Raw genomic sequence first — 24957 nt, 5'->3', positions numbered from 1 at the left:
ATCAAAATCAAGTTACTGATTATTGACAGGGCAAGGCATATGTTAATTTTTTTTAATGGTACACAGCTACACGTTTTCGGTTTTGTCATTACCTCTGGGGCTATTTCTGAAGAAAGGTTTCGTATTGCAACAAATCACCATGTAATTTGTGAATGTAGAATGTTGTCTCAGGATAATGCAGGTATGCACGAATATCCTGCGTCTTATTATCGACAAGAGCATCACGTAGTTGTGGTGGGGCCGGTCCTCAGACAAAACAAATTCTCGTGTTTGGATCACCTCGGCTGCATTTTTCAAATTGTGAATAGCCGAGCTGGATGAAGCCAGGAAGTTGCTGCATTGGCCGCTTGTCGAACAGCTTTGCAGTGAGTCCGTCGCGTGCAGTAGTTGAGCTGTCAGTCAAAATGCTTCTTCAGGTGTACGCATGCGTGCACCTTCTATCGGCCTTGGTGCGGGTGAGAGGTGACTTGACGGCAGCTCTGTTGGTTGGTGTTTCTCCTCGTTTTTGCTCATGTCTGGGAGCCCGAATTTTCTGATGCGGCTTATGGCCTCGACCTTCTCCATTGCCGAGAAGGCGCAAACTATAATCCACCAGGTGATGAGTGGAGGGGACCTGGGCGTCGTGGAGAAGGTGAGATCCCGGATAGGCCTGAGCTGTGGGTGGAGCAAACCAGCAATATCTTTGCTTAAAGCTGCTGTGGAGGGAGAAGATTATCAGCAGCTGTTGTTTGATGCAATACCGATTTCAGTAGCAACTTTCATTTAACATTGTCAGAATTTGAGTTGTATTTTTATATCACGAGCTATCAGTAATGGATCTGTTGCGTTTTCATTTTTTATGTAGTATTCTGTATATTCAGTTCCTTAAGTTCTGTGTTGTATTCACACTAGCTTATTGTTGATTCGAACTGCTGTTAAAAGTGTGTCTGCAGCTGAAATCCGAAGTGTCGTTAAGTTCTTGATGCCTGATTTTCACTCCACACATTTATTTATTCATTTAAATAGGGTAAAAGTATTCAATGTGCAGCCTTTCAGGTGCGTATTTTTCACTGTTAAGAGTCATAGAGTTATACAGCACAGAAACAGGCCCTTCGGCCCATCGTGTCTGTGCCGTTCATCAAGCACCTAACTATTCTAGTCCCATTTTCCAGTACTTGGCCCGTAGCCTTGTATGCTATGGTGTTTCAAGTGCTCATCTAAATCCTTCTTAAATGTGGTGAGGGTTCCTGCCTCTACCAACACTTCAGGCAGTGTGTTCCAGATTCCAACCACCCTCTGGGTGAAATTTTTTTTCTTCAAATCCCCTCTAAACTTCCTGCCCCTTACCTTAAATCTATGTCCCCTGGTTATTGACCACTCTGCTAAGGGAAAAAGTCTCTTCCTATCTAACGTATCAATGCCCCTCCTAATTTTGTATACCTCAATATGTCCCCCCCCCCCCCCCCTCCCTTTCTCTCTCTCTCTCTCTGTTCTAAGGAAAACAACCCTAGCCTTTTCAGTCTCTCTTCATAGCTGAAATGCTCCAGCCCAGGCAACATCCTGGTGAATCTCCTCTGCACCCTCTCCAGTGCAGTCACATCCTTCCTATAGTGTGAAGCCCAGAACTGTACACAGTATTCCAGCTGTGGCCAAACTAGCATTTTATGCAGCTCCATCATCACTTCCCTGCTCTTATTTTCTATGCCTCGGCTAATAAAGGCAAGTATCCCATATGCCTTCCTAACCACCTTATCTACCTGTGCTGCTGCCTTCAGTGATCTATGGACAAGTATGTCAAGGCCCATCTGACCTTCTGTACTTCCTAGGGTCCTACCATCCATTGTGTATTCCCTTGCTTTGTTAGTCCTCCCAAAATGCATCACCTTATACTTCTCAGGATTAAATTCCATTTGCCACTGCTCCGCCCATCTTACCAGCCCATCTATATCGTCCTATAATCTAAGGCTTTCCCCCTGACTGTTATTTGTATAAACATTCAATCTCTTGATCGGTGAATGGCAAAACAATAATTGAAGCAGCTATGACTAATTATTGGCTAATTTACTGATTCATCTTGATTTGATGCATCTTGTTTATAAAAAGTAAATTTATATGATCTAAAAGTCACGTGTCCTTTTTATCAAATTGAATATTATACTGACATCTGGTGTGTTTTATTCTACATCTTTTGCAATTCCTGGTGGATTGCAGTAGTAACTTTATTAAGTGGCAAGGGTTGCATGCCTTCTGGAGAGCAATACTGTAAGTGTATACAACTGTAATCACAAAGTGCTATCAATACTCAGCAGGTCTGGCAGCATCTGTGGAGAGAGAAACATTTCAGTTCTGTGACATTTCATCACAACTGGAAAAGGTTAAAATGTAATGGGCTTTGAGCAAGTGAAAGGGAGGATGGGGTGGGGGGCGGGGGGCGGGGAGAAGGGCAAAAGGGAAGGTCAGTGATACAGCGGATGACAGCAGAGATTAAATGACAAAGATGTCACGGAATAAAAGGCAAAGGGAGTGTCAATAGTTGTAGTAAAAGACAAAGCATTAGTCCAGAGAGTGAGTGTTAGTGGCAGAATAATGAACAGCTCTGCCTGAAAGAAAAAACATGAAAAACAAGTTTGAGAAGCACCTAGTTATAAAATATATTAAAAATAAAAATAAAAAATGGTAATCATGCTCTGTAATTGTTGAACTCAATGTGGAGTCTAGAAGGCTATAGAATGTTGAATTGGAAGATGAGGTTCTGTTCCTCAAGCTTACGTTGAGCTTCACTGGAACACTAGTAGGCCAAGGACAGAAATGTGGGCGTGAGAGCAGGGTAGTGAATTAAAATGGCAAACAAGTGGAAGCTTGGGGTCATGCTTGAAAACTGAGCAGAGGTGTTCTGCAAAGCGGTCACTCAATCTGCATTTGGCCTTGCCAGTGTAGAGGTGACCCCATTGTGAGCAGTGAATACAGTATACTAAATTGAAAGAAGCATAAGTAAAGCGCTGCTTCACCTGGAAGGAGTCTTGGGGCCTTGGATGGTGAGGAAAGAGGAGGCAAATGGGCAGGTGTTACACCTCCTGCAATTGTATGGAAAGGTGCCATGGGAAGAGGACAAGGTGTTGGGCTGATGGAGTGGACCAGAGTGTTGTGGAGGGAATGATCCCTTCGGAATGCTGAAGGGAGGGGAAGATGTGTTTGCTGGGGCAGAACTGGTGGAGGCTGGTGGTGTGGAAAGTGAGAACAAGGGGAACCCTGTCGTTCCTCTGAAGGGAGCGGAAGGGGTCAGGCAGAAGTGCGGGAAATGGGTCATACAGGGCCCTGTCAACCGCAGTGGGGGGGGAATCCTCGGTTGAGGAAAAAAGACATATCGGAAGCGCTGTTGTGAAAGGTCGCGTCATTAGAAGAGATGCATCGGAGACGGAGAAACTGGGAGAATGGAGCCTTTACAGGAAGCAGGGTGTGGGACAGTGTAGTTGAAGTCGCTGTGGGAGTCAGTGGGCTTATAATGAATAATAGTGGACAGCCTATCCCCAGAGATGGAGATAGAGAAGTCGAGAAAGGGAAGTGTGACAATTTCAGAATGAGGCATATTGATCAATAATTAATTCATTTCCTCTTTTAAACTATAAGAAAACCTGTTACTGTCTGTTTGACAAATAAAACACAGAGGGGTTAAACTGTAAAAACAAAACGCACTTGTAGCGGTCAGGTGGGAGTTGAACAGTGGTAACCACCCAAACCCCTCACCATGTGGCCATAACACATTTGGGGCTCGAAGCCAGGATATGAACCACCTGACCGAGAGATTTGGAAAACCGGAGAAAAATCAACATCTAAAATTGTGGAAAAACAAACACAGGTTTTCCTGTGTTTTTTCTTTACAGCGCTAGAAACAGGAGAGATGGCCACATCTAATGCTAAGGAGTTTGTAGAGCAGGGAGAGATATCCCATGGTAAGTTAAACAAATTAAGTATTGAAGATTTAAAAAGCTTAGCTACAGTGTTGGGAATCACTTTCAAGCAAAAAGAAAGAAACCTGAACTGGTGAAAGTCTAGTTAACCATTTTAAACTTACCCCTGAACCAGAAGAAGAAAGCATGGAATCTGAAACTGAAAGGATAGCTCTAGCTAGAATTCAGAAGGAAAGGTAGGAGTTGCAGTTGAGAAGAGAGGAGATTCAATTGCAGAAGGAAAGAGATGAAGCAGCCAGAAAATTTGAGCTTGAAAGGCTACACACACAAGATGAGCATGCTGCTATCGGCCACTCAAAGCTTATCCCCAATTCAGAGCAAAACTTTGATGTACTGAGACACTCAAGACTAGTGCCAAAATTTAATGAGGAGGAGGTGAAGACATATTTTTTCTCATTTTGAGAAAATAGCTACCAGGCTAAAATGGCTGAAAGGATTTTGGACTCTGCTCTTACAAGGTGAGTTTGTGGTTAGGGCTCGTGAAGCTTTTTCCCTGTTATCAGAAGAAAGTTCCTCTGACTATGACCAAATTAAATTTGCAAATGCATGTGAGCTAGTACCTGAAGCATATAGACAGAAATTCAGACAAACCCGGAAAAGGCCCACACAGACTTTTGAGATGCGATCTCTCAAGCTAGAACGCTCATGAAAATTTGAGAGAAGTGATGTTGCTGGAAGAATTTAAAAATAGCATCCCAATTAGTATAAGGACCAAGTAAGAGTTACAAGAGTAAGAGAAGCAGCAAAAATGGCTGATGATTGAGTTAATTCACAAATCCCTGACTCAATAAATTTGGGTCCAGTAACTCTTACAAGCCAGGGAGAAATAGCAGGGATACAGAGGAAGCAGAAATGGGCTCAAGAGAAAAGGAGAGCAGGGAAGGAAAACGAGATCAGCCTCTAACTTTTAAAGGATCCCAGGAGATAAATGAGTAGGGGTCCTCCCGATGTGTTTCCAGTGTGGCAAATCTGGTCACGTCCAAGCAAACTGTTGGTATTCCAAAAAACCAATAGGAGGCGCTGCAGTCAAGCCCGTGTCCATAGCTTTGAAAGTGGGATGTGTTCTAGCATCACTGAAGAGCAGAACACATATCAGAACATTTTACAAAATGGAAAAAATGATTCCTTTTGTATCCCAGGCACCAGGCAAGGAGATAATCATCCTTGGTTACTGCTTGTTTTCAAACCCTACCACCCAAAAGCAGAACAAAAACCACAGTATTGATAAAAGGGCTTACTGGCAAATGCTTGAAGGTTCCCTTAATTTATGTTTACCTACAGAGTAAGTTGGTCATGGGAGTAGTGACAGTTGGGATCATTCCAAGCTTACCCATTTAGAGGGTGGACCTATTGTTGGGCAATGGTTTGGCAGGAAGCACAGTATTGTACCCAGAGGGTCCAGGACAGTCCGCGGAGACTGGAGAAACTGAGAAGAACAAAAACTCTGTGCAGCTGCAGAGGGCTGAGAAAATCCCAAGAGTCCCACAGGGGGCGATAGAGCCAGTGGACTTTAAAAAGGCCAAGACACAGCCCGAAGAATTTAAAAAGGCCAAGATGGAGGCAGGAACATTTTAAAGGAGCTATGATAAAAGCAGCAAAAGCATCAGAGATATGGTTAACTGAAATTCTATTTAAATCTTTTTTAAAAAGGTAAGGAAAGTTCCCAAACGAGCAAGCTGAGAGTGAGGGAGATGCCTCACCTAGTTGAAGTGCCACAGTGGAAGCTGGACAACCACCTGTGAGCAGTAGTGTCCCATAGGACATGGGACAGATTAGGAAAAACTTATCCTGGAACCAAACAGAAAAGGGAAGGTAAAATACCCAAAAGTAAACAACACTTGTGCAAATCACAAGAAAACTAAAAGTGAGATCATTGTGGATCTACTCACTGAAGAATCAAACGATCATTTTCCAAATCCAAAGCTAATCAAACCCAACAATTTAGATTCAGAGCTAATCAACAACAAGGGGCAGGAGGAAATTGCAGACACCTCATGGGCTTAAAAACAATTTATCACCCACTATCACCCTCGAGATAAGAATTATCAATGCGCCAGAACTTGAATTGTTAAAGCCATGTATTGTGGAAACAACAGTTAAGGGGTTGAAGCTTTTACAGACAGGGAAAGTTGCAAACACCCCAGAACAATGTGTAATGGAAATTTACATTCTACAAGCTTCACCAGCAACTACATGCTTATTGAGATTAACTTTCCCAAAGTACTGCATAGAAACTGATGTGAGAAAAATTACATTTGACAACATGTAACCAAATGAAATGCAATTTTAATGGTACCTCATTTAGATGAAGGATGATGAAAAAACTTAAACTTGAACAGAAATGGCTGTTAGACAATGCCAGCTGTAGCAGTTTGGATGCCATGTGTGCAATGGTGCTACCCCTAAACCTTATTACTTTTTCTCTTCCCTTCCTTCCTTTCTTTCTTTCTATCCCTCGTCCTTCCGTCCGTTCTTCCTTCAAAACTAAACTATATTTAAAAAAGAGGCATTTCAGTCTTTTCCCTTTTGGGAAAGCTGTCATATGTACAAGAAGTGCAATGATGGAAAACTACTGTAAAAATTGACTGGCTGGACTTTTATGCCTCCCCGAAGAGCAGGACATTTGCAGGGGTGGGGGGGGGGGGGGGGGGGGAGAGGTGGTGCGGGGAGGTGCGTAAAATGGAGTGTGAGGCTCAGAGGAGGGGGGGGGGGGGTCCTTTCCACACCTGTTCTCGCCTCCTCCTCCACTTTATGCAGGGCGGTGGTAGTAAAAAACAGCCTGCCCATCCCAGGCCAATCAAAGCCCTTAAGCGGCCACTTAAGGGCCTCCGTCCGCCATGGGGATTTTACCCTTGGGAAGCGGGCAGCCAGCCCAGGCCCGAGAAAAGCTGTCTGACGAGCAGGTGGCTCTCTTGATGGCCTGGTGGGGTGGGGGGGGGGGTGCCCTCATGATTGGGCACCCTGTGCCCAACAGAGGGCCATCCCCACTGCCCCAGCTACCCCCAACACTACCCCCCCCTCCCACCCCGTTTCCCCCCCCCCCCCCCCAGTCGACCACCCTTGCTTCGCCTGGGCCTGATCAATCACCCCCGGCGAGGCCCCAGAACCTTACCTTGGTTCCAGGGCTCCCATCTTCAAGCTGGGCTGCAGTCCCAGCAGTGACCACCGCTCCCAGTTCCGCTGCCGGTCCACTGATTGGCCGGCAGCTCCATTAGACAAGACTTCATACCTCAAGCGGATGCAATTCCTGCCTCCAAACAGTTAAAGACCAGGAAACCGCAAAATATGGGTTGGATCCCCAGGCCAGGCAGAAGTGGGTATGCCACCGACTTGTCTTTTTTCAAAAATGGACCTTTCTTTTAAAAAGTAAACAATGCTGTTAAAAATTGCTGCTGAAAGTACAAGACCTGGTCTTTGTTTATTCAAATTGACTGACAGGGACAAAAGAATACCTTCAAATCTAAGAGGTGTCAATTGCACCCTTCCTAAACCCATCCTGAAACATTCCTGAATTGAATGTGTTCTTCTGAAACAAGGGATGTGTGAAGTAGCCACATCCTGAGCCATTGTCGGTCACCATAGGGAAGAAAATTCATCTCTCCCAGCAGAGACGAGAGGCAACAAACTTTTACCTTAAAGGCAGCACGAGAGAGAGACCGCCACCAGAAAGAAGCATCACCAAACAGCTTTTCCAGTTAAGGGGGCTGGGAAGAATCTGGCAAGCCAGCAAGCCTTGCTGTAAATTCTACATTTATACTTATACAGTAGCGAATTAGAAATGATCCACTGTCGTCAACTGAACTTTCAACCAAGAGAGAAACCTACAAACACCTCAGGCTTGCAACAATCAAGAATTTGACTTCCGAGAGAATTCTGCAGGTTTACTGTTGACCCCTGAAACTTATCCACACTTAGAACCGCTTACCCCTTTTTCTCTCTATCTGTTTCTTTTTGTGTGTGTTTTTGTGAATGCGCGAATGTGTGAGTGGATGCAGTTGCGACAATTTCAGATTACGGCATATTCATCAATAAATAATTGATTTCCAGTTTTAAACCTATAAGAAAAGCTGTCACTGTCTATTTCTCAAATAAAGTCCAAAAGGGTTAAACCCTAATAACAAAGCAAATGCTAAAGTCAAGTGGGAGTTGAACAGTGGAAACCAGCCAAACCCCCTCACTACGTGGCTGTAACAATATGCACACGAGAAGATTGCCAGCAGTCATTTAATGAATGTTACGTTGGTTCACCAGATGGAGACACTCTTCAAATACTTGCTTACAAAGCCACATAGTGGCCAGAGGTTGCAACTACATCATAATAGTTCACCGAATAAAACTGAACAGGAAATGTTGACAGCAATTTAAATCAGTAAATACAGACAGGAGAAAAAACATATCAAAGTAGGTCCCAGATATTTTAATATATTAGTTGATTTCCTCTGGTTGCACAGAAAGTATACACCCACTATCAAAGCCCATTGTAGTTTTGAACTGCTTTATTATAAAATCTTCCCTTAACCTTTTCTGCTCCAAACATCTCTATTGTCTCCACATATTAAAGCTCCTCAGCTCTGGGAGAATTCTGGTAAATCTCCTTTGCACCCTCTCCAAGGTCTTGACATCTTTCCTTAAGTGTGTTGCCTAGCAGTGGACACACTGCTCCAGCTGAGGCCTCACTCACCACTGATATATAAAGCTTTTGATAGAGTAAATAAGGAGAAACTATGTCCACTGGCAGGTAACCAGATCACAGATCTAAGATAATTGGCAAAAGAACCAGAAGGGAAATGAAGGGAATTTTTTTTTACAGAATGAGTTGTTGTGATCTGGAATGCACGACCTGAAATGGTGGTGGAAGCAGATCCAATAGTTTCTTTCAAAGCAGAATTGGATTTTTGCTTGAAAAACAAAACAAATGCAGGGAAAGAACACAGGAGCAGGACTAATTGGATAGCTCTTTCAAAATGCTGGCACAGGCATAATGGGCTGAACAGCCTACTGTGCTGTATGATGCAATGGGTAACTGACAGTGGATCATAAAACAATAAAGGGGCTCAGGCGATGTTGAATTTTTCATTTGTTATTTGAACCCTGTGGTCATTTGACAATTCTTAATACCAATTATACTGGACTTAGAAAAATAATAATCATTGCACCTGACAGCTTATTATTGGATAGGTTCATGCTGCATAACGTAGAATTTTCTGGAATATCAGATTATCTTGGATGGTGAAATACATCTTGCCCAGCCAACCTCCTTTGCTTTCGTGCTTCTTTGCTGCTCTATATCTGCTTACTGGCATGTATGTGAACATGACCCGTTCAATTTAGTTTCCTCATCCAAATTAATTATCCTTATTAACACGCACTACACCTTCCCAGTAACATTGCTTAAATTATGGACTTGTGTAGAGAACTGCAGCAAGACCTGGACAATATCCAGGCTTGGGCTGATAAGTGGCAAATAACATTCACGCCACACAAGTGCCAGGCAATGACCATCTCCAACAAGAGAGTATCTAACCATCTCCCCTTGACATTCAATGGCATTACCATCACTGAATCCCCCACTGTCAACATCCTAGGGGCTACCATTGACCAGAAACTGAACTGGAGTAGCCATATAAATACTGTGGCTACAACAGCAGGTCAGAGGCTAGGAATCCTGCAGCGAGTAACTCCCCTCCTGACTCCCCAAAGACTGTCCACCATCTACAAGGCACAAGTCAGGAGTGTGATGGAATACTCTGCACTTGCCTGGATGGGTGCAGCTCCAACAACACTCAAGAAGCTCGGCACCATCCAGGACAAAGCAGCTTGCTTGATTGCCACCCCGTCTACAAACATTCACTCCCTCCACCACCAACGCACATTGGCAGCAGTGTGTACCATCTACAAGATGCACTGCAGCAACGCACTAAGGCTGCTTAGACAGCACCTTCCAAACCCGCGACCTCTACCAACTAGAAGGACAAGGGCAGCAAATGCATGGGAACACCACCACCTGCAAGTTCCCCTCCAAGTCACACACCATCCTGACTTGGAACTATATCACCATTCCTTCACTGTCGCTGGATCAAAATCCTGGAACTCCCTTCCTAACAGCACTGTGGGTGTACCTACCCCACATGGACTGCAGCGGTTCAAGAAGGCAGCTCACCACTACCTTCTCCAGGGCAATTAGGGATGGGCAATAAATGCTGCCTGGCCAGCGACGCCCACATCCCCATGAATGAATTTTTAAAAAAAAGCTTTCTGCTCTGTCATGGAGCATATTGCAAGTAAGTATACTTTTTAAATTTTGGATGGGTGGTTAAACACTACAGTAGATGACCACCTAATCCAAGATTGTTTGTGAAATGTGTACCACAAATATGATTGCTGTTTCATTTATGTGGCTATGTACAATTTAAAATTGTTGAATCTGTTGGATACCTACAGCAATTCCGTCAGTGTTCTTGCCATACTAATTATTAAAATAACCTAGTACAGAGAGCCCCTAGAATTGGGTCATTTAACTCTGTCCGTGCAGATTATTATATATACTATAAATTGTTTATAGTATTCTGTATATTATATGACCTTTTATGCTGAACATAAGGCAGACATTTGTCTGTTTTACCTTTTTCATATTTCCAACATAGACCGGAGCCAATGATCTACAAACAAAAGCAGATCGATTAGTGCAGCTAAGCATCTGTTCATCACTGACATGTAAATTCCCCAAACTAACGATAATTGGGGAGGAGGTAGGGCATTACCACATTGTTAAATGTTTGATTCAATTTATCTGTTCCATAGATATTTTTAATGTACAGCTTCTTGTCCCTTTTAGTTTTCCAGAGAGCTGCTGGCATATTAATTGTCGTTCAATTGAATAACATTTCCTAACGGAGAGCTTATGTTAATACCCTTAATCTGTTAATTTTTGCAAACATGTCTAATTCATTACAATACTCTTGCACATCTTTTGCGTGAAAGCTATATTCATACAAGACCAATGGGAAAAACATATGTAATTATTGTAAGTAGTAGTAGCATGTTCCAATTACTAGTCATAAGGACATAAGAAATAGGAGCAAGAGTAGGCCATTTGGCACCTCGAGCCTTCTCACCAGTCAATAATCTTGGCCTCAACTCTACTTTCCTGCCTGTTGCCCACAACCCTCGACTCCCCTATGGTTCAAAAGTCGGTCTATCTCAGCCTTGAATATATTCAATGACTCAGCCTCCACACCTCTCCGAGGTAGAGAATTCCAAAGATTCACTACCCTCTGAGTGGAGAAATTCCTCTTCATTTCCATCTTAAATGGGCCACCCCTTATTCTGAAACTGTGCTTCCTAGTTCTGGATTCCTCCACGAGAGGAAGCATTCTTTCGGCATCTCTCCTGCCAAGCTCCCTCAGAATCTTTTATGTTTCAATAAGATCACCTCTCATTCTTCTAAACTCCAATGAATATAAGCCCACCCTGCTCAAGCTTTCCTCCTCAAGACATCCCCTTGATCGCAAGAATCAACCTAGTGAACCTTCTCTGAACTGCCTCCAATGCAAGTATATCCCTCTGTAAATAAGGAGACTAAAACTGTAAGCAGTACTCTACGTGTGGTTTCACCAACATCTCAGGCCGTGGGATACCTGGTCAAGTAAGATAACAACTGCACTATCATGCCCCAGCAAGTATATGATGATGCAAGGTCTTTGTAGAAGTGTTTTTGCATAATTCTAGCATTTTATTTTTAGGATTTGCCATCCCAAGAAGTAGATGAAGATTTAATTGAAAGTGGTCAATCTGATGAAGTATTGAAGTACACCTGTCCAACTCAGTACAGCCACATCAAGGAAGATGAGGTGAAATGTGACTAGTTTAAGAATGCTTGAATGCTACATATGCAGAAAAATACTTTTTAATGAGAGGGTCTGGCGGCAGGTCGGTAGGTTGAGTTTTACTTCAGCTCATTGCTGCTTAGTTTCTTGCCTCGGTTTAAAGTTTTGTTTTAATTCCCGGTTATGATAGGCAGACCTTCTTTTAAAAAAGAGATAGAGGGGTTAAGGATTTGCAGAAACTGGCATTCTTCTGTCCAGCTTGAAATGTTGGTGTGTCAGGTGACCGAGGAGTAATATTGGCACTTCGCCTCAGATCTATATGGCATTCTAATTGAAGATCCAAGGCAAGTAACTTCAAAGGAAGGGAAAAGTGTGAACTTGCATGTCTTAAATATGACATTCGTTTAATACTTGGCTTTGGAAGAAGTAGCTCTGATTCTTTCACTTGTTTAATCTGCATGGACCAATGATGTGATCTAGTTTCAGTTGCTGTTGCTGTGAGGGCCCTGATGCAATGTCCCTGGAGGTAGCCACATGCTTCAGGGTAGATTTCAGAGTTGAGAACCCCACAGACAGTGGAAATGGATTCCTCTATCCTCCCTGCCATTGTGGACAGAATATGTGGCAGAACTTCCTCACACATTTGTTCCTGTGCTCAAGTATCCCACTTTTTGTGGATGGACCCTGAATTTGTACATCTCTGTCCCACTGAGCAGAGCTTCAAGAGGATGGTGCCCGCCAGGACTTATTCTCCTTTTCTGTTCCTACCATGCTACTCTGCTCACTTTTGCTGTGATACCCACCCACTGCCAGTCCACCTAGTTTACTAACATGCGTATTCGATGTGCCTGCAATGCATGTATCGTGTGATGGTCTAACCTTGGTGTATAAGTTTCTCCCAAGGAGTTGTCTTCCTCTGTGGGCAGGGCTTGTGTTCTCCATGTGAATTGCACGGAGGAAGAAATATGCACGTTTACTAATGTTGGTTCGAACATGTAAATGTGCATATGAAACACTTAACCGTACTGGTTGATATGTTGAAGTAGGCTGAAGTCACAGTTGGTTGTGGGAGATAAGTGGGTATAAGTTGACATCAGTCACCCTGCTCTGCTGATTCACCAACCTCGCCATCACTGACCGTGTTTCTGATCCCGATAATTTCAAGGGCTGTGTCCTCTGCCAGGGTCACACCCACAAAGTCTGGGGGTCATCCACCAGTCCTGGGCACCTTCCTAGAATTCTACGCTCCCTACTGCAAAAGGATTGAGATAGTGTTGTGAGTGGCTAGTGAGGATATGTGCTTCTTCTGCATGTTGTGCATAAGGTGAAAGGCAGATGTGATGGGAGGTGGGATGTCATGCGTTGGCAGTAAATGGTGACCTTACGAATTGAGCATGCTTCAGTCCTACCTCGGAGTAAAAATTGGGTTTATTTATGTATAAGGTACTGGGGGGGGAAAAACTGGAAATGGTAGCGAAAGTTTTTAGGTTGTATTATGTTGTATCCAGAAGAATCATTATATAATCTAATACATTTTCTCAGATAGTCGTTTGGGTTGATCCTCTTGATGGGACGAAGGAATACACAGAAGGTAAGCTTGTTTTTATTTGAGTGTCACTGAATCGTTCCAGTGCAGAAGGAGGCCATTTGGCTCATCGTGTCTGCACCAGCTCACCGTATGAGTAGTTCACTTAATGCCATTCCGCCGCCTTCTCCCCATAACCCTAAATATTCTTCCTTTTAGGATAACAGTCTACTTCCCTTTTGAAAGCCTCAATTGAACCTGCCTCCATTATACTCTCAGGCGGCAGGATTCATTTTTTTTATTTTTTGCATGAAGACATTACCGAATAGAGAAATGTAGCACTTGCGGAAGTTCAGTCTTTAATCTACTGTAGAAGTGGATGGAACTAAGTTAATTAATGCTTGGGTGTTTTGTCCAAGCTGCAGTTTACCTGAAGGAAACTTGACATTGGATGCTATAAAAGGCCATAATGTTGCTTGTACCTCTCGTATAGTGTTGAATACAAATACTAAATGTTGTGTGTTAGGGAGGGTGGAAGAGGTTGGAAATGTTCTCCACCAGGACATTTCACTTCTTTGCATCTAACAAAATAGTTCTTTTATGTTTTTCATTGGAATTAAGATTTGCTAAACTACTTTTGGGGATTTAATTTTTTTTCTAGGTATTACTGAAGTGAAGACTTTTTATATTTTAAAAGAAACAACCCAATGATATTTTATGTCATGATGAAGGTGACTTTGACCTCTTGGCTAACATGACCAGGTTTTTCTACCTTCTATCAGGTAGCTGGGTTAGGCTGTGATTTTTATGCTTAGGTTAATTCTGATATTTTGATCTACAGGTCTCTTGGATCATGTGACTGTGCTGATTGGAATTGCTTATGAAGGCAAAGCAATAGCTGGTGTAATCAATCAGCCATATTACAACTATCAGGTATGATTTTTAAAAAAGTTAACCAACTTTTTAAATCCAACCATTCAAGCTCTTGTCTGGTAAACTGCTAATCTCAATAATTGAGTAATGTGATTGTATTCTATCGAATGCAATTAGTACTCTTTCCTTCCCTACTACAACTAGTGACTTTTTGGCACCAACATCCATTAATATGTCCACCACCAGATTTTACCCTGCTGTCTACTCAAATCTTTTCACTCTGGCATAGCTGTTCATAAATTCAGAAGTTGCTGAAGGAATTTGATAACCAACTCATTTTAACATGTTATCGACCTGAAATGTTAACTGCTTCTTTCTGCACAGATGATGACTGACCTGCTGAGTGTTTCCAGCATTTGCTGATTTGATTGGAGTATCTGCTGAATTTTGTTTTTAATTTTGCTTTCATCTGGAATATGTTTGGCCATGACATGCGAATATTTCCACTCCCTGGGTTCCTTTTCAAAATAGCATATTAACATATAAAATAGTCTCACTTAGTCTCAGTTGTGCTGCTGAATGGAGGGAAATAGAGGCCCAAGGCTGGTTTGAAGCATCTTTTATCCACAAGTGGAAGCCCAGAACAGTTTTTCCAGGTGTTGATGGTAAAAAGTGGTAAAACATCACCGAAAGTTATGTTAAACCTTTGACAATGTTGCAGCCCTAAAAATGATACCTGTGTGTAACACAAAAGTAGTGGCTCTCACTTTATTTGTTCAGGCTTGAAGAAACCAAAGCTTATGTGGGACATTTGAAGCAATCATTGACCACCAGAGCTTTCTTTTCAGAACATTCTAGCCAAAAAAAACTGAAGAAAGTAGCTTAAAAAAGCAGAAAATGCTGGAAATATTCAGTAGGTCTGGCAACATCTGTGGAGGGATAAACAGACTTAATGTTTCAGGATGATGACCCTTTAGAAGAAAATAGCTGTCAGAGTTACTTACCTTCTAATACTTTTCTATGCTGTGAGTGAAGTGGAAAATCAATTTCAGAATGTCAGTTATATGCCAGAAAAAAATATGCTAATTTTGTGTATAATTTCTCACTTTTTGAAAATTTATTTTCTTTCAGGCTGGGGCTGGTGCTGTACTTGGTCGGACCATCTGGGGGGTTCTGAATCTTGGGGCGTTTGGAATTCAATTGGGAGAAGTACCAGAAGGGAAACACATCATCACCACAACCCGTTCTCACAGCAACAAGATTGCAAATGACTGCATCAGTGCGATGAATGCTGATGAAGTGATAAGGGTTGGAGGAGCAGGCAACAAGGTACATGCTGAGGCAACACAACACTTGAATAACTGAGGATGGTATATTTTTGAATTTTATTTGTTACCAAATCTGTTTTTTCCGAGTTCTATAATTCACTTTAGGAAGGATGTCCGTTCCTTGGTGATGTTGCAGAGGAGATTTATTAGAATGGTACCAGGGATGTGGGACTTCAGTTATGTGGAGGAAATAAAAAAGCTGAGGTTGTTCTCCCTAGAGCAGAGAGGTTAAGAGGAGATTTGATAGGGGTGATCAAAATCATGAAAGGTTTTGGTAGTTTAGGTAAGCAGTAAATTTTTCCAGTGGTAGAAGGCTTGGTAACCACGGGACACTGAATTAAAATAACTGGCAAAAGAACCAGAGACATGATCAGCCAAGGATTTTTTTTTGCGTAGTGGAATCACTGCCTGAATGAGTGGTGGAAGCAGATTGGATAACTTTCAAAAGGGAACAGGATAAATTCTTGAAGGGGAAAATTTTGCGATGTTAGGGGAGTGAGACTAATTGGACTGATCTTTCAAAGAGTTGTCACAGGCACAATGAACTGAATGACTTCCTGTGCTGTATTATTATACTATATAAAAAGAAAATCCAAGATGATTAATGGAATTTCTGTTGATAATTGCTTCCTCTGCTATGGATCATGCGGGTACCAGAAATTATCAGCTACTGTTAAAAAATTTTTTATATCTTCTGCTAAATCTGATTCCCCACAATTCCATCCCTGCTCTTCTGACTTACTCTACTGCCATCATCTCAAACTTAAACACCCCTTAAATAAGAACACTTTTGCCTCGTTCGATATTCTCCACATAGTCTAACAGCAACTTGTATTTATAAAGCATCTTTAATGTAATAAAACCTTCCAAGGCACTTACAGGAGCATTACAAAAGAAAATTGACACCGAGTTAGATAAAAAGATATCTTGGCCTTTAACCAAAAGCTTGGTCCAAGAGGTAGGTTTTAAGGAACATGTTAAAGGAGGAAAGAGAGGAAGAGAGGTTTAGGGAGGGAATTCAAAGCTGAGGGTTTTGGCTGCTGAAGACAAGGTCACCAAAGTTGGAGCAGTTTAAAATTGGGAATGCTCAAAAGGTCAGAATTAGAGGAGCGCAGAAATCTTAGACGTTTGTGGGATTGAAGGAGAATACTGAGATGGGGAGGGGCAAGGCCAAGGAGGGATTGGAAAACTGAGGCATTGCTTAACCTGGAGCCAGTGAAAGTCACCGAGCACAGGGGTTATGGTTGAATGGGGCATGTGCAAGTAAGAACATGGGCAGCAGAGTTTTGGATTACCTCAAGAGCATGGGAGGCCATTCAGGAATGAAATACTGAAGTCTGGAGATAATGAAAGCATGGATTAGGGTTTCAGCAGCAGATGAACTTTGGCATGGCAAAGTTGGGTGATGTTAGAGTTGGAAATAGACATTGTTAGTGATGGCGTGGATATGTGGTTGGATGATCATCTCAGGGACAAATATGACACCAAGGTTGCGAGCAGCCTGATTCAGCCTCACAGTTGCCCAGGAGAGGGGTGGAGTCGGTGGCTCATGAAGGGAGTTTGTGGCGGGGATCAAAGACAACAACTTCGATCTTGCCAATATTTAGTTGGAGAAAATTCTGCTCGTCTAGTAGTGGATGGCAGACAAGTGGTCTTGACAATTTATAGACAGCGGAGGGACCGAGTGAGGCAGTGGTGATGTAGAGCTGGATGTTGTCAGCGTATATGTGGAAACTGACATGTTTCGGATTACATCCTTGAGGGGTATCATGTAAATGAGAAGTGGCGGAGGGGGCAGCGAAGTAGAGATCCTTGGGGAGCAAGAGGTAACAGTGCTCGAGCGGGAAGAGAAGCCATTGCAGGTGATTATCTTGCTATGACGAGATAGACAAAAAAGGAACCAAGTTAGAGTAGTCCCCTCTAGCTCGACAACAGTGCAGAGACTGTGGAGGAGGAGGATGATGTGGTCAACCATATCAAAGGTTGCAGAAGGGCCAAAAAGGATGAGGAAGAGTAGTTCACCTTCATCACAGTCACACAGAATTTCATGTGTGACTTTGAAAGCTGTTATAGTACAATGGCAGCTGTGGAAACCTGATTGAAGGGATTCAAAGATAGATTCACCCCCACTCTATATCCTCCATCTTTTGATGCCCTTAATATAGTCTTTTTAAAAAACAGAAACACTAATACATAAAATAATGGTGCATCATTCCTCTTTGAGCTCTCTGCAATCTTTGACTGGGTGAACCACAGCAACCTTCTCCAGTCACCTGTCTTGTATTGTTCAGTTCAACAGAACTCCATTCACTTGCTTCCACTGCTGCTGACTTGAGTGTAGCCAGAGTATGTGTCTTCCTCTTTTCTCAAACTGTCATTTGTGGCGATCCATCCTCAGGTCCTTCCTCTTCCCTTTACTTCTGGCAACATCATGCACAGTTATGGGGTCACCTTCCATTTGTATATGAAGACACCGTGTCTATGTTTCCATTCCTTTAGCACTCCAACTACTTTCCCAACATTTAGTCTTCGATGAGTTGCATTCCTCTTGGAAAAACTGAAGGCAAAATCTTCATCCCTTGGCATGGATTCCATCACTTTCCTTGACCACTTTCTCAGGCTGTACCAGACTGTTTGCAACCTCATTTGAGTTGATTTTCAGCTTAGTTTCTAACCCCATATCCTCTCCATCATAAAGACTACCTACCTCCACCTCTAATATTGCCAGTCACTGTTACTGAAACCCTCATGCATGCCTTTGTCACCTCCAGACTAGGCTATTCCTATGCTTTCCTTGCCGGCCACCCATCCTCTGCCACCAGTTTATCCAAAACTTTGCTGTCTGTTTCCTACATGAAGCCCTGCTTGCCCATCACCATTGCTCTCACTGACCTACCTTGGCCTTTAGTCAATGTCTCAAACTTAGCATCATCTTTTCATTTAAATTCCTCTATGGCCTCATCCCCCTCCCCATCTCCTGTAGCTACTTCCAGCGCTAAAACACCTTCCTGAACTTGCCTCTCCTCTGACTCCAGTCTCATGCACAGGTCCTTTTTGCTCCTTTATTGGCCCTATGCTCTGGAACTTTCTTAATAAATATCTCCATCTTTTCACCTCTTCTCTCCTTTTTAAGATCCTCCTTAAAACCCATCTTTGATCAGCTCTTCTAATATCTTCCTTTGGCTTGGCATCTTTATTTTCATTATGCTTCTGTGAAGCACGTTGAGATTTTATGTTAAAGGTGTTGTATAAATGAAAGTTATAGAAGCGAGTGGCCGAGAGGAGGGAAGCGGCATGGCCAAGAGCTAGCGGCTGGAGGGGGGGGGAAGCAGGGAGCAAGCGGCCAGAGAGCAGGGTGGGATAGTTTGAAGACTCCCACTCTCCCATTCTGTGAATGCAATGGAGACACTGTACAAAATCATTGTTACATGACAAATTTATTTTTAAGCATTTTACTTGCCAAATTAGGATAGAAGTGACATCAATCTAGGATGAATCTAAATCGTTGTCAGAGGTCCAAAGAACAATAAATCAACAATATAATATATATAATAAAAATAAGAAATGCTGGAACCACTCAGCAGGTCTGGCAGCATCTGTGAAAAGAGAAGCAGAGTTAACGTTTCGGGTCAGTGACCCTTCTTCGGAATAAATCAACAAGGTGACTCCTGACAACGCAGTGGCTAGCTGACTTCATCAGAGTGCTCCAAGCTGCGCACATGCGCAACCTACGTCTTGCCAGGACTAAGTGCTGCATGCGCGGGATGATGTCATCGCGTAACCGCACCTGGTCCATCTTCGCGCATGCGCCTGTCCTTCGCACATGCGCAATAAGGAGTCTTCTGGTATCCAGCCCCCCACTTGGCTGGAGGGAGTGGCTGAATGCAAGACTTTGAGGCTGGAGCTCGATCCTGTCACTTGCTCCCGCCCCACTAGCAGCTGTCCCCCTCGGCAACTCGCTCCAGGCCCCGGTGCTCCCCCACCCCTAGCCGCTCGCTCCAGACGTTGCTGCTCCTCCCCCCACTCCCCTGGCTGATTGTTCCTCGCTTCGCGCCACCCCGCTCTCAGGCTGCTCGTTCCCGCTTCCCCACTCCCACGGGCCACCCTGTTCTCTGGCCGCTTGCTCCCTGCTTCCCCCCCCTCTCCAGCCGCTAGCTCTTGGCCATGCCGCTTCCCTCCTCTCGGCCACTCGCTTCTATGTCGCCCTGTCACCTCTTGCTTCTTCGGCACATGGAGAAGATCAAGCGTGGGAGCGAGTGGCCCAGAGGAGGGAAGCGGTGCGGCCTAGAGCTAGCAGCTGGAGGGGGAGGCGGGGAAGCAGGGAGCGGAGTGGCAAGGAGCGGGGAACAATCGGGCAGGGGAGTGAGGGGCAGCAGCGAGGTCTGGAGTGAGTGGCTGAGGGGGGAAAGCGGCCGATAGGGAGGGGGGGGAGAAAGCGAGTTGCCGAGGGGGAAGAGCGGCCAGTGGGGTGGGAGCTAGTAGCTGCGTTTGGGTGAAATCAGTCCTGGTCAGTCATATAAATGAATCACGATAACAAATTGGCAGCACATTTTATGCTGTGCCCGATTTTCTTTTCCATCGATCGGGGTGCCAATTTAGTATCTTCCAAAAGTATCAGAACATGGAAATTCAGTTATAAAATTCCTTTTTGTATTTAATAGGATTACTGGAATATTAAATGGATCTGACAATTACAGTTAGTATCCTATAACTACATATTAGCATATTACTGGGCTTCCATCCAGCTTAATGTAAGGTTAGTTTTCTAAAGCGATCTAGCCGTAAGCGTTTCCTGTGATAAATTGAGCAACGCCATCTTTATTCCTGGCAGCTGCCTGAACATTGCAGACACTGATGTTGCAGTTGAAGACCCTGAATTTGTGCAGGTGCAAGTACTGTGCCACCTAGTGGTTGAGTTGTCAGCAAATGCAGCCATAAATCCATTTCCTCTGGCATCTAGTTTCTTTATTGTGTCCTTTCCAAAGTAGTTAACTACTTGTTAATTGTCTTTTCTTTTCTACAGGTTATACAACTTATTGAGGGGAAGGCTTCAGCTTATGTATTTGCTAGTCCTGGCTGTAAGAAATGGGACACTTGTGCTCCTGAGGCGATCCTTCATGCTGTTTCAGGTAGCTAGTTCTGTATATTACTACACCCGAATCAGCCTCAATATAAAATCTATGAACTAATGATAGGAAATATAATCTGTAGTGGGGACCTGCCCAACTTTAATCATTTGAGTCCCAAGCCTATCAAAGAGGATTGATTTATGTTCGAGCCAACTTTACCTGTACTTTGAAATTAAATGCCCTAACTAGATAGATCCACACAACATCAGGATGGTATTATTGGTTGACCAGCTAGACTGCCTCCGTAATGGGACCTGGAGGATAGACTCACTGGGAGTTCATCCCATTCTGCTGCAGATAGCTCTACAAACCCTTAGCAAATCACGCTGTGATTATTATTTGGCATAAACTGGATGGTTGGTTAAACACATTTGGGATTCTTACTGTTTGTCTGTTGCAAACCTGTGCAAAAATTTTGTGGGTTTAGATAAGTGGGCTTGTCCCTAATAGTATGTATTCCACAAATTACTACTATGTATTGTTCAGTAGTTTTTTTGGGGGGTGGGGTGGGGGCTTTGCTGATGCAATTTTATGTTACACAATAGCTGATTTTAAATGATACTAACATTATACAGCCTCAAATTTTACTTCTTAACCTGCTTACCTTTTTTGAAATGGCTCAATCTTGAACTTTTTAATTAAATTTGTTTAAATTATTATTCCATACTAACAACATTGGTTGAACCTTTGCTCATTTAAGATCACAGATTTTCATATATTTATCAGAACACTTGAGATCTACATATGAATATCTAAAAAAGGAAAGGTGTATTTTAAACTTTTGAATGGGGAAAATGTCACGTAAAAATCTTGCTTTCAATGTATTTGTTCTCCACTGTGTCATTCGGTATTGTGTATAGAAAGAGCTGGAATAATGTTCTGGGTGTAGTTGTCTACGGTTGAAAGACCAGTTATTTTGATAAAACCAAAAAGTTTTTCCAAGCTCCGTAGGCCATGGTCTCAACAAACCTTGGTTTATTGAGAAGGATGAGCTGGTAATCAGTTAGAAGAAGTGTCAGCCATAGCTTATTTGGTAGCACTCTCACTCCTTTTGAGTCAGAAGGTTATAGGTTCAAATGCCACTCGAGAGGCTTATGCACAAAAATCTAGGCTGACACTCCAGTACAGTACTGAGGGAGTGCTGCACTGTTGGGAGGTGCTTAATTTTGGATAAGAGGCCCCATCTGCTCTTAAGTGGATGTAAAAGAACCCATGGCGCTGCTTCAAAGTAGAGCAATGTCCTGGACACTATTTATTCCTCAATTAACATCACTAAAAGAACAGAATATCTGGTCATTATCACATTACTGTTTGTGGGAGCTACCTGTTTGCAAATTGGCTGCTGTGTTGCCTACACTTCAAAAGTATTTCATTGGTTATAAAGCACTTTGGGATGGCCTGAGGTTGTGAAAGGCGCAATACAAATGCAAGTTTCTTTTTTCCTTTTTTGCAGTGACGTTATTTATAGTCCTGTCTTGATCCTTTGAATTTGTGTAGATTAAGTGACTTTTTACATTTAGAAAACTGAAATGAATCTAGTCACTGATATGCAGTTATACTGCCACGTTTAGTTTAGTAATACAGAACTGAAACAGGCCCTTCGGCCCACCGAGTCTGTGCCGACCATCAACCACCCACTTATACTAATCCTACACTAATTCCATATTGCTACCACATCCCCACCTGTCCCTATATTTCCCTACCACCTACCTATACTAGGGGCAATTGCTAATGGCCAATTTACCTATCAACCTGCAAGTCTTTGGCATGTGGGAGGAAACCGGAGCACCCGGAGGAAACCCACGCAGACACAGGGAGAACTTGCAAACTCCACACAGGCAGGACCCAGAATTGAACCCGGGTTGCTGGAGCTGTGAGGCTGCGGTGCTAACCACTGTGCCACTGTGCCGCCCTGTTGTAGCGTTTACACTCTCATGCATTTTTGGGATGTGAGTGTTAGTGGCCAGGCCAGCATTTATTGCCCATCCCTAATTGTCCTTGAAAAGGTGGAGCGAACTGCCTTTTTGAACTGCTGCAGTCCATGTGATGCATGATTCTGGAGGGTGACAATGTCAGATTCCCAGCAGGAATCTTGCACCGCTTTGTGCGAGAATGCATAGTTTCAGTTTGATGTCCAGTCTGATTTTTAAAACTTCTGAAGGGGTCTCTTAGAGACTGAGTTATTTTGAAAGTTTTCAAAAGCAGGTGTGCCCAATCCACATTCCAAAACATTTAAAATGTAATGGCCAAGGGCAGAGCTGTATGTAGGCCAGCATATATAGACTGTTTGTTACTATCTGAATCTAACAAAAGACTCTCATCAACAAGGTACTGCTTCAGTAAATTAGCAGAAACCAGATGATTGATAAGAGCTGTATTGTTTGGCAAGTTTTTTATTGTAATTATTTTTATTTTTAGGTAAACTGACAGACATTCATGGGAAACCCTTCCAGTATCATAAAGATGTGAAGCATATGAACTCAGCTGGAGTCCTTGCAACATTGAGGAATTTTGACTATTATGCAAGCCGTGTTCCTGATTCTATTAAAATGGCCCTCGTTCCCTAAAAAATTGTAAATGCTGCCTTAATAACCTTTTGAGTGACCAGAATGTCTGAATGTTCTTGGTTAGTTTTAGCTAATTTTTCAAATGAGTTATAATCTTCCTGTTATTAGTATGTGGGCACAGCTGTTTGTTTTACTCTGCAGTACAGGTACTGATTTGCAGAGCTACTATCTCTGTTCTGTAGTAGGGTAGATTTCATTGTCTCACATACACTTCAGATCATCCAAAGCTGATGTTTATTCCAGAAATTTTTGCTGCAAGTTTTTTAACCTGTATCAGACGGTTTTGTCTTACGAGTTATCCGAATTGAGAAGATTTTTTTTTAATGGTTCTACACAATTGTATTTGCACTTGATTTTTATGGGTAGCCTTGTGTTGAATATTGGCTAACCTAAATCCACATTGATGATTGTGCCTTTCTACACCAGGAAAATTAGGTTGCCAACAAATTCTACAAATTCTGTATTTGTATATAGATCCTTATTAATCTGTTATTTTCACATTTACTTGTATGTAAAAATGATTAAATGTTTGCAAGAAAATGTCATTTCTTTAAATTATATTTTATAATCATTGCATTTAATTAGTTTCAGGTGATAGCACACAATCTGCATTTTAGAGATATGGTTTTAGACCATGGGCATTCACTGCCACAAAATGGGAGATCAGTACAAGCATGCATTCTTTTTGTTTAAACATTATTAACCTCACATAATATAATCAACAAAATAGATTTTTTTCCTTCACAAACTGTAAATCTGACTGAGCTGACCGTATGAACATAATGAGAAATTGATTATTTTTTAGAAAGGCAGAGGCGAAAGGAAGACTTGGAACCTTGAATTTCATTAGCACGTCTTTTAAATAAAAATCCTGAATGGGAAAATGCATTTGTATTGCTGACAAACTGCAAAAAAACTAAATGTGACTCTAATCTAAGTTGCCGAATGTATTGAACTGAAGTCAAAAGATGGATTTTGAAGGATGGAGGACTTGTTCCACCGTCAATACTGGGTAATGATTGTCAAGCATTCTCAATGTCTGAGATCTTTACTCCAAGAATCATCTAAGTAATTAGATGTTACTTAGTGCCAGTGTACTGAAACTGGATTTAATAACTATGGGTACATTTTCCTCTTTACAATTTTTGGTGTTATGCTTGAGGTTTTTTTTTTAAAGTTTAATATAGTGCAGAGGAAAATGTAGTGCTAGTAAGCTGGAGAGTATGGTGAAAAGCAGAGGCCCTGGTACACATCCCTGGAGAACACTACATATCAGATCCCACCAACAAATCCTTTATCCTTGCTCTTCTGTTGCCAACATTCCAACCACTAACTGACCTAAGGTTACCTCCAGTTTTGTGTGCTTCTGTTTTTGCTAAACTCTCGTGCGTAACCTTATCGTGCCTCCTGGAAGTCCATATGAACAACATCCATAGAGTGTCTCATATCCATCAGCCCAATGAGCACATTAAAATTTTGACTAGATTAGACAGATATGAGTTATGCTTAACAACGTATGCTGATTCTGATCATTTCATCCTTGTTCAATTGCTCAGGCACTGTTCTTGCTGATAGATTCCAGTAACTTTCTCACAAATTACAATGAATTGTCCAGTCTCTTGTTAATCCGTTCCTCCCTGATCCTTAAATAATGGAGTGACATTTACAATTTTCCAATCTAAAGGCACAATTCATAAATCTGGAGCCCTTCTCCAACCTTTCCAGTTCATAACCACATTGTTCTCACTCTATTCTTTCAACC

The 24957-nt window shown here is 42.5% G+C and overlaps 1 protein-coding gene across 2 annotated transcripts; it reads left to right on the top strand.

Annotated features, from left to right (window-relative positions):
- Positions 1-412: 412 nt before the first annotated feature.
- Positions 413-24079, top strand: bpnt1 (bisphosphate nucleotidase 1). Of its 2 annotated transcripts, XM_068045069.1 has the most exons (8): positions 413-631; positions 10592-10696; positions 11690-11797; positions 13316-13364; positions 14140-14231; positions 15303-15500; positions 20523-20628; positions 23047-24079. In XM_068045069.1, exons 1-8 carry the CDS (start codon positions 512-514, stop codon positions 23193-23195), a joined length of 927 nt encoding a protein of 308 aa, XP_067901170.1. In that variant the 5' UTR covers positions 413-511; the 3' UTR covers positions 23196-24079. The 2 variants fall into 2 exon arrangements, with proteins under 2 accessions (XP_067901170.1, XP_067901171.1); XM_068045070.1 differs by lacking the exon at positions 10592-10696.
- The last annotated feature ends 878 nt before the right edge of the window (positions 24080-24957 follow it).

Source organism: Heterodontus francisci, chromosome 13 (assembly GCF_036365525.1).
Source record: "Heterodontus francisci isolate sHetFra1 chromosome 13, sHetFra1.hap1, whole genome shotgun sequence".
Classification (NCBI taxonomy): domain Eukaryota; kingdom Metazoa; phylum Chordata; class Chondrichthyes; order Heterodontiformes; family Heterodontidae; genus Heterodontus; species Heterodontus francisci.
This window is presented reverse-complemented; position numbering and strand designations above follow the sequence as displayed.